The sequence below is a fragment of the Silurus meridionalis genome, chromosome 20 (assembly GCF_014805685.1).
Source record: "Silurus meridionalis isolate SWU-2019-XX chromosome 20, ASM1480568v1, whole genome shotgun sequence".
NCBI lineage: Eukaryota > Metazoa > Chordata > Actinopteri > Siluriformes > Siluridae > Silurus > Silurus meridionalis.
In genome coordinates this window covers 5,937,057-5,947,500 of record NC_060903.1, presented here as the reverse complement: position 1 = coordinate 5,947,500, position 10,444 = coordinate 5,937,057, and the positions used below count along the sequence as shown (strand labels likewise).

The following is a 10,444-nucleotide window of genomic DNA, read 5'->3' as shown; positions in this document are numbered from 1 at the left end:
CTGCACCTTGTTTCTTCTCCATCTTTGCCACTCTTGGTTTACTTACTGAAGTTTAAATCACCAACATCCTTGATGTCACAACTGTAAAAATACATCCCCATTACATTGTATTCATAGTTCTATGATTCACTGACGTACATAACGGTGAGTAATTGGATATATATACGGAGCTGTTTGTTTGTACAGGAAGTGCGTTTGCTGCCCTGTTGTTGTTGTGAATGTTACAAAGCGTTCCAGCTTTAACTTTTGAATCCACTGAAGAATTACTTGTCAGGTTTTAGTCACTGATCATTGCTTATAAAGCTCTCGGTACTAACAAGTCTATCGTTGCTTACTTTTCAGAATCGTATGGAGGAGAGTAAAGCGCTGTTCAGGACGATAATCACATATCCATGGTTCCAAAACTCCTCAGTCATTCTCTTTCTCAACAAGAAGGACCTCTTGGAGGAGAAGATTTCCTACTCCCACCTGGTCGACTACTTCCCAGAGTTTGACGGTACATCTCTCTCTCTCTCTCTCTCTCTCACTCACTCACTCACTCACTCACTCACTCCTCACTCACTCACTCACTCACTCACTCTAGATAGATAGATAGATAGATAGATAGATAGATAGATAGATAGATAGATAGATAGATAGATAGATAGATAGATAGATAGATAATATAAAATCTGACTAGTGATGCACTACTTTGTCAACTTAATACGACTGTATGGTAACGTACAGTTCTTAACTTTTCAGTACACTGTTATAGCAGCAGTCACCAGCCTTTTGTGCACAGACCAGTTTCACGCAAGGAAATTTTTCCAGGGAAAATACGAAATCAGTGCGAAGTTTGATTTATCATTGCATAAAAAAAGCAAGAGAAAGTTAGAAGTGAGAGAAATTGACAGGCAGAATTGGTCATTTTTAAACATATAAAACACCATGCAGATAGTGAGTGAATAAAATGGAAATACAAAAAATATAAAAAAAAAAAAAAAAAAAAAGATTCTCTCTGGCATCCTATTGTTTAGGGGACCCCTGTTGAATAGGTTTGGGGTCAGAGCTTTATATCAGGGTACTCAAGTACTTTCCTATTCAAATACACCCTATATAATTGCGTGCCCTTAACTTTTTGTTAACAGTTTGAGAAAATACCATATATGGCTGGAAAAGTCTTAATATTTTTGACCATATAGTCTGTGTGTATAGAATATTTAATTTGCCTTTGATCACAATTAAATATGCAGCACACACCAATACACATCCGGGGACAACAATTGTAACAGTTTATACATAAAAGTTGTGAAGTGTTTTTTTTTTTTGGAAAGTCACATCATGCGATTAAAACATGAGTAGCACTTTCTTTAAGAATCGCGCTCCGTGGTTTTCCTCTTTCAGGGCCCCAGCGTGACGCGCAAGCAGCGAGGGAGTTCATCCTCAAGATGTTTGTGGACCTGAACCCAGACAGCGACAAGATCATCTATTCGCACTTCACCTGCGCCACGGACACAGAGAACATCCGCTTCGTCTTCGCCGCCGTGAAGGACACCATCCTGCAGCTCAACCTCAAAGAGTACAACCTGGTGTAAGCCGGCATCGCCGGGGACAACTCGCACAGTTCAGCACAGAACAGACACGCACACACTCTCTTACACACCCCCACTTATACACACACAACACAAACTCCGTTGCCTACGGTTCCACTTTGTTTTCCAGCCTCCTATTTTTTTTGTCCAGCTGTGTCAAGGTGTTGCAGATGTTTCCGGCTTTTACCTTCCGTCTTTTTTGCCAAAGCTCGTCCACTTTCTCGTCGGCAGCTCTTGTCCAAGGCCTCGCTCCCTCCATCCCTACAGCCCTCCCTCCCTCCCTCCTTTACTTTGAATTTGACCCTTGGGATATGTTCCCCCTGTTTGATGACAGGGAGCAGGGTTACAGACACATTTCATTCGTATTGTTTTCATTCTCGTTTTTAAAAAAAAGATTACATGTTTGAAACGGCAGAACTGAGCAGACGATATGTTTATCGATAAAGATGCTAGCGGAAACTGGAATCGACATGCCTCACCTTTTCTTCTGCTCCTCCAGTCACTTCTTCTTTCTGCCTGCCTGCCTGGATGGCTAGATGGAAGGATGGATAGAATGAATTTTTTCTGTTTGTTTTTTTTTTAACCTGCCAATGGAGGGAAGGAGGAAAAAAAAAAAAGCTTTAAAAAAAAGTGTCTCCTCTTATTTACACGCGGACACAAGGACAAGCGCTGTGGTGCTAGAAGTTCTGAACGGCTCCATTACACAGGAGTCTGGGTGTCCGGGTTTATCCAGCGGGTTCCACATGGCAGCGCAAGACATGACTTCAGCTCGCATTGATGAATGTAAACTTTGTGAGCATTGTAATCGGGGGAGGGGAAATCAGATGTAACCCCAGAATAAGGTCGAGGTTATGCAGACCAATCAGTGTATGTTGCTCCAATGATCTTTTAAAAAGAAATCTAAAGTTTTAATAATAGGTAATTATAGTTACAGCTGTTATCATGATGTATAACAGCGTCTCAATCAAAATGGGTTAGAAAATTGAAAAAAAATTCTTAGTGTGTAGTACAGATATCGACTCTGTAGGTATCGTTTTGACAATTTTCACACAGGTTAAGATGTTCCGATAGGGTTTTTTGTGTTTGATTTTTATGAATTCTTTTCACATAGATACTGCTAGTTTTTTTTGTTTTTGTTTTTCTTCCCCTCCCCTACCCTCACACTCCTTTATTTTTTTCAGTTGATGGTACCAAACTCTGCATATGTCATTAGTATTGTAACAAATACAAATTATTATTATTTTTTTTTTTTTTTTGCAAATTCTCCAATATCACCCAAGTAGCGACCTGACGCGCCCTTTTTTTTTTTTTTTTTAAATGCAGAGACATTTTGTGAAAGAGTTTGTGGAGACACATTAAATTAGCTTCGTTTATCGTTGGGAGCTAGCGTTAAGCGAGGGAGGGGGTGGGGGGTGCAGGAATTTGCAAGTTCATTGATTGTGTATATTTATATTTGTAAATACTTATACACTTTATTGCTTATGTAAAATAAAAAGTCTGTGGTACAGTATATTTGGCAAAACGGAAAAATATTTTACGTCGTAATCGTATATGGTTTCGGTTGGTTTCTTCTGAATTACAATATTATTGATACTGTGATTTTATTTTCTTTTTTCCCCTCCTTCACAATGATTTATTCAGAAGACATCTGTACATGAAAGCGGTTATGAGCAATAGTCTGATAATCATCCACGAATACGGCCCCCTCTTACGGTGTTAATGTTCTTACTCTCAGTATATAAAGATATGAAATGATTTTCAAGAAGGGGATGAACGACAGATAAACTAAAAGAAACTGTTTATTTATCTAATTTATGGACTAGATTTGAAGTCAGTGGGGTCTTTTCTGCTGTACAAAACTATAGATATATATTACCTTTTATTGCATTTTATTTACTTTTTGTCCCCGAGGGGAAAAAAAACACATTGGCAACATGATTTTACAGTATCCAGATTTTGTTTCTAAATGTTTGTTGTCAGATTTCCACGTGATCTTCAGTTGAACCTCTTAAAATAAATAGGAAACGTTTTTAATCACTGATAGAATTTAAAAGCGTGCAGTTCCTTGCTTTTCCTAATCACATGCAGTGTGTTCACTGGTGGAAAAGGTGTGGCCGTTTTCTTTGTAGTTCATCAAAAAAACGCATACAATCCTCACAGCCAGAACAGGTGAAGAGGCGACACGAGAGAAGTCTCGTTCGAGTCCAAAGAGCAAAGTGCAGTTTGTTGAAAGACAAAGGAGCCGAGTTTAATAGTGTTAATGGTTCAGCCGCTTTATTCACAAAAGATTAGATTTACTGCTTCATGACACGTTTATACAACATGACACGTTTGAGTAGGTAAATAATAAAAGAAACGAACAGCAAAACACTATGGTCCTGATTTACTCCGATCTCGCCCCTTATTTACATGCTCATGGCTATAAATGTTTTGCAGGGGGGAAAAAAAGAATGTAAATGAAAAGTCAATCTAATTAAAGGGGTCCAAATGAAAAAATATGCAAAAAGAAATAAATGTTTAGTTTAATAAGCAAAGGAGTGAACAAGCACGGAATATTTAATGTTAAAGCTGTTTCCGAAATGAACATCGTGCTCGAGTACCTACTAAATTGACGCCTAGACAGCATCCCACCCCATGTTTCATATGCAGAGGTGCCATGATGCATGAATTAGCTGTAACGTGCTTTAGCTGTGCTTTACTCCTTTATTTCAGTATTACTAAATACATCTAAAATCTATGCTTTTTCAGCTAAAGGCCCGTTTCTGCTTAGAGCAATGAAGCAAATGGATCACCTCATCTCTTTTATATAGGAACAAAAGCGAGCTCCAATACATGGCACTTGTATTTAACAACTCTTCCCTGTCTGTCTGACTTTATATTCCGTAGATTTTACTCGTGTAGAAAATCCATAAGACTGGCGCATAATTTTGAGGACGTACACCAGCGATGCTCAGCCTGCTGGATCCATGTGGGAAACATTTTTCGAACTGTGTAGTAAAAAGCAAGTATAACCCAGACATGGGTTTTCTTGTTAATAATATTGGCACCTCTGCATTTAGGCAAACACCTAAAAAATGATTCCCATGCCTCAACAAACACACACACCATGAGTAAATCAGAGCCTAAGTGGAGAAGTTAAAGAAATTTCGAATGCTGATTCAGTTCCTAATAATCTGAAGGTTTTTTACTTGTGATTTAAATATATAAAACCGGATCACTTTTCAGTTTTGCACACCAGTATTTGTTTATTCTCTACAGCCCTGGCTTTCTAAACACCTAAAGCTCTGAATACAAATTTAGGACATGCACCAGTCATGTACTTTCTGTAAAAAAAAAAAAAAAAAGTTTGTTCGATTGTAATGGATGTCCATTGAAGACTTAAGAAATGTACTGGTCTGATTATTTTGTATTTTTTTTTTTTTTTTTTTTTTGGATAAGTGTTGATGTTTGTTGTTGTTCTTATGCCACTAAGATAGTAAAGCTTCCAAAGACCATTTGAAAAGTAGAACAGATTTAGTCATTCGAAGAAAAATACTTGATGAAATACACTATAGGCAAAAGTTTGTGGACACCTGACTGTAAGATTGTGCTTTTTGAACGGCCCTTTCTTCATTTAGTCTCTATTTGCTCTCCTATAATAGACTCCACTCTTCTGAGATGTTTCACTAGATTTTGGAGTGTACTTGTGGAGATTTGTTGTAATTCAGCCACAATGGTGTTAAAGTCTGGTACTGATGTAGGGTGAGAAGCCCTGGGGTGCAGTCAGCATTTCAATTCATCCCCATGGTAGCAGTTTGAAGGAGAAACTATATATGGCTGGAGGTGTCAGGTGTCTCAATACTTTTGTCCATATAGTGTATGTGGGCTATTTTCAGTATCACAAACAATTCAGGAAACACGACGCACCTAAAATACGCAGTGAGGCAGATTATTTGATTGCAATAATTCTGATAATCACGTATTCCTTTACACACATAGCACAGCATTGGAAATTAGTTTCGAGTTTTAGCATGAATCACCGTTTACACAATAAAAAAGGCATTAGCAAAAAACCTGGAACAGTGTGTGATTTCAATGTCATACTCCATGAAGAGGAATGAGTTGGTAATATTTTGTATTATTTCTACTTTAAAATGCTTGTTTGAAAGTCACATACGTTTTCACCACTTTTTTCGTTTTTGGACAAATCGAAGAAAATTTTCCCATCTGTCAGAGTGGCATGTGAAATATCTATTTCTCTTCTCCCCCCCCCCTTCTTTTTTCCCCTCATTATACCAGATGTAAATGCTGTATTATATCATGTGCCAACCCCCTCCGTGGAGAATGACTTTATATAAAGTGCCAACTGCCAACCGAATCCTTCAAGGAACGAAGGATGAGACATGGGCCCCATTTTTAAAGTTCGACAGAAACACTAAATATAAGAAGAAGAAAAAAAAAAAACATTGACTATTCTGTATTCGAGATTTAAAAGAAACTGCTGTTTTATTTTATTTTGGGTTTTTTGTTTTTTTAAATTGATAAATTGTCATTTTTAAAATGCATGTGCTCAGTGTTGATCAGAGTTTATGGGCTAAGAAAATATATTATTAAACCCCTCAAGACGGGGGATCATATTGGTTATTGATTTACAACATTCTCGCCATATTTTTTTTTGTTTGTTTTTTATTTGTATTGATTGCATTTCAACCACTGTTGCCTGAACCTCATTCAAACATGGAAAAGATTTTCATAACCGCCTTCTAAAAAAAAATCTATTAAAAAAAAAAATCTATAAAAAAATAAAGTATCTGTTTTAAAATTTAAATAAATTTGTTCCTATACTTGCTGCCTGTCTTGACTGTTTTCTTTGACTTTGTTGCACAACATTGCATGTTGACACGTTTCTGTTAATTGGTCATTTGTTTTAAACCTTGATCACTGATCAGTAAGGATTTAGTTGAATTGTGTTCAAGTCTCAAATTGTAAACACAAAGGTCTAGATATGGCAGAAACCAAAAACTTATACTATGGATGGATAGATAGATAGAACTTTATCTATCTATCTATCTGTCTATCTATCTATCTGTCTATCTATCTATCTATCTATCTATCTATCTATCTATCTATCTATCTATCTATCTATCTATCTATCTATCTATCTATCTGTCATTGCATAGTACATGTACACAGCAACAAAATGCAGTTTGGCATCTACCAGAAGTGCAAAAAGTAGCAAACGTGCAGATAAATATGTGGCATATTGACAGCATGTGATAGATATGTAAGCATATGTACAGTGAATAAATATAAAGGCTATAACAGTGCAGAGATGTGTGGACGTCGCTAAGAAGTACAGATAGATGTTCATCCATATCATAGCGATCATCCATAGCGAAGCATGGTGGTGGTGGTGGTGGAGGCATTGAGTCGAAGGAGATGCTTTTCCTCAGCAGGAACTGGGAAACTGCTCATGGTTGAAGGCAAGTTTGATGGATCCAAACACGGGGCAACCCTAGAAGTTCTGTTTTGGGTCTGCGATAGAATTTCCACAAGGACTAAGGTTCAATCTGAATACACTGTCAAAGGTACACTGGACTCTTGAGTGGATCAAAAGTGAGAATTTGAAACTCGATCCTATTGGGAATCTTTTTTATTTGCTCTTTAACATACTCCATCCAGTCAGTTGGTGCTTGAGCAAATTTGCACAGAAGAGTATTGGGATCCAGATGTACCTGTACAAAGCTGATAAAAGACTTAACCCAGGAAGACATGTTTGATCTGTAATTGCAGCCAAACAGTTCCGCCAAGTATTGACACATTGCATGTCAATAAAATAGTACCTTTTGCATCTATTTTAATTAAATGTGCTGTGTTTAAAATACCATTGAATTCAATTTCCAGATCCAGATAACATTATGAAAACAAACATTTAATGAGAGTAAATAATTTTGTGTGGTACTGCCAACTATGTGTAGCACACACTGTAACAAAGTCTTAATTCCTAAAGTTGTCTCTTCAATGTTTAAAATAAGTTTAATCAAACACAACACATTATACAATCTCCTGTATATAGAATATATAGAAGACTAGCAGGTGGTTTTACATGATCAGTCAAGTCAAGAAGCTTTTATTGTCAATTCAACCATATATAGCTGAGGCAGTACACAGTGAAATGAAACAACGTTCCTCCTGAACCCTGGTGCTACATACAACAACATAGAGCTACATCACAGAAAACACAGGACTAAGGACTGTAAGTGTCCTCACCACATAAAGGGCATCGTGTGCAACCTGGTGCAAACAGTGCAAAGACAACACAAGATGTAATTAAACAAAAATGTAAACAAAATGTTGTGCAAAAGAGCAATAGCAGCAGTCAAAAAAAGATGTGCAAAAATAGTATGTCACCAGTTTGTAGTAATGAAGACATGAATGTGTGAAGTGAGTATGACTGTGTGTTTGAGCCCTTGTTGTACAGATGTGTGTGTGTGTGTGTGTGTGTGTGTGTGTGTGTGTGTGTGTGTGTGTGTGTGTGAGAGAGAGTTTAGTTCAGTTCAGTTCTGTGTTGAGGAGCCTGATGGCTTGAGGGAAGAAACTGTTACGCAGTCTGGCTGTGAGGCCTGAACGCTTCGGAACCACTTTCCTGATGGCAGGAGAGTAAAGAGTGTGTGTGAGGGGTGTGTGTGTGGTCGTCCACAATGCTGTGTGCTTTGCGGATGCAGCGTGTGGTGTAAATGTCCATGATAGAGAGAAGAGAGACTCCGATTATCTTCTCAGCTGTCCTCACTATCCTCTGTAGGGTCTTGCGGTCTGAGACGGTGCAGTTTCCAAACCAGGCAGTGATGCAGCTGCTCAGGATGCTCTTGATGGTCCCTCTGTAGAACATGGTCAGGATCAAATGTGATCCTGTTAGAATGTTTGTTACAATAATTAATAGCTATAATGCTGGTTTTGAGCATTTGGTTTTGCCAGTAAAGACGGCATTTGATTTTTTTTTTTTTTTTTTTTTTTATAGACAAACCAACATAAAGACCAGAGAGTTGTGTATGGAAGAGAAGCAAACAATTTTGAAGCAGAGAAAATAAAAGCTAAAATTGATCAGAACCACTACAACACCTTAAATATATATTATAACATGTGTAAAAGCATTGCTTAGCTTTTAGATTTTGGATGCATGCTTCTACATAATCTATTAAATATCATATCATATATGGAAATATATTTCTACTACTGAACAAATGTACTTTAATACATTATGCAACTTTTGGTCCGATTTATAGAACATAGAATTTGCTGGGTCAAAATCACATTTGGTTCTTTAGAGATGAACCCTGTATGGGTTGTTTTAACCCATTAAGGCTGTTTTTTTTTTCATTATTATTAACTATATTTGTTGGTTTAAAATTTGTTTCTGGGCCTCAGACGTCAAAATTTTGACGCTTGGAGATCCTATATGGACAAAATGTTGTGAACACCTTAATTCCATAATACATTTATTCCCTATATGCTGTTATAATAGCCTCCACTCTTTTGGGAAAATTTCCAATAGATTTTGGTGTCTGCTTTGCGGAGATTTGTAAGTCCAAAAAAATCCACCAAAAAATGACTCAAAATGTCTATTTGCTTTCAGGTCCACATCCCCAAACCAGCAGGTTGAGTCTCCCATTATCATCCCAGTTTAGTTCACTTTGACCCAAATACCTGACCCGAAATGCTAAACCCAGCAAGCGAGACATAGAAATAACCAAGTGCAGGCTTCATGTAATATTAAAGAAACAGTCTGTGATATTTACCGCCTTCTACTGGCCATGGGGTGAATTGCAATTGTGATTAAAACATTAACAAGCCTTCCAGTCCCAACATCCTGCTCTGTAGAAGCTGTTGATGCTTCATGATTTGAACAGCAGCAGAGCAGAGATTTGTTGTGAATAAAGACTATTCAGAGATCAAACACAATAAAGAATTGGACAAACTAATAAGATCCACTGTATTGCAGGTTACAAATGATCTGATCCATCATTGAAACGGTATGATCATTAAAGATCCTGAAACAAGTTCTACAAATTGTACTGACCTTCACAAGTGTACCATTCTACTTTTAACAAATCACTAGCAAAACAGTTGTCCAGTACGTTACTATTTACTTGTGCATCTTGTTTTATACACTATATGCATAAAGGTATTGGGACATCTGACTTTTCCAGCCACATGTGATTCTTTCCCAAACTGTTACCACAACGTTGGAGGCGCACAATTGTATTGAATGTCTTCAGATGCATTATTGAACTAGGAGACCCAAACCTGACTTTACTAACACCCTTGTGGCTGAATGAGCACAAATCTCCAAATGAAACATCTTCTCAGAAGAGTGGAACAAATGTGGAATAAATGTAGAATGTGATAGTGAAGAAACATGAAAATAAACCAAGACTAACGCAAGACCATTCACAGTCAAGTGCCAAGAAGTAATTTCTTGTAATAATTACATTTTGTACACCCTGATTTTTAAATTGAAAACACCAGTAATAATTAACATTAACATCAAAATCATACCACTTTATCAAACCAGAGATCTATTGCCAAAATGTAACAGTTCATCAAAATGGGTGCAGATTTACAGCAGGTGGAAATGAATCAGTTTGACCACAAGGGGGCAGCACAAGATTATAAAATAATATAAACAAGCTTTCACGAGGCATTTAACACAAAACAATCCAAAGAAGGTTTTACACTTTTTTTAAAATCATTATTATTAACATTATTATTATTATTATTATTATTACTATTTTTATTACTATTATACTTATTATAACTAAGAAATCATTAAGATAAACTCCATTGCTTATTCACCGGTTTGGTTATTTTTTATAATATTATAAAAATATATTTTT

General features: G+C 36.9%; 1 protein-coding gene across 1 annotated transcript in view; it reads left to right on the top strand.

Moving 5' to 3' along the window:
• gna11b (guanine nucleotide binding protein (G protein), alpha 11b (Gq class)) overlaps positions 1-6,394 on the top strand; it is a 40,661-nt gene extending 34,267 nt beyond the window's left edge. The window contains exons 6-7 of the mRNA XM_046876524.1: positions 343-496; positions 1,384-6,394. Coding sequence (XP_046732480.1) covers positions 343-496; positions 1,384-1,574 — 345 coding nt within the window. The 3' untranslated portion in view covers positions 1,575-6,394. The remainder of the gene's footprint in view (positions 1-342; positions 497-1,383) is intronic.
• The last annotated feature ends 4,050 nt before the right edge of the window (positions 6,395-10,444 follow it).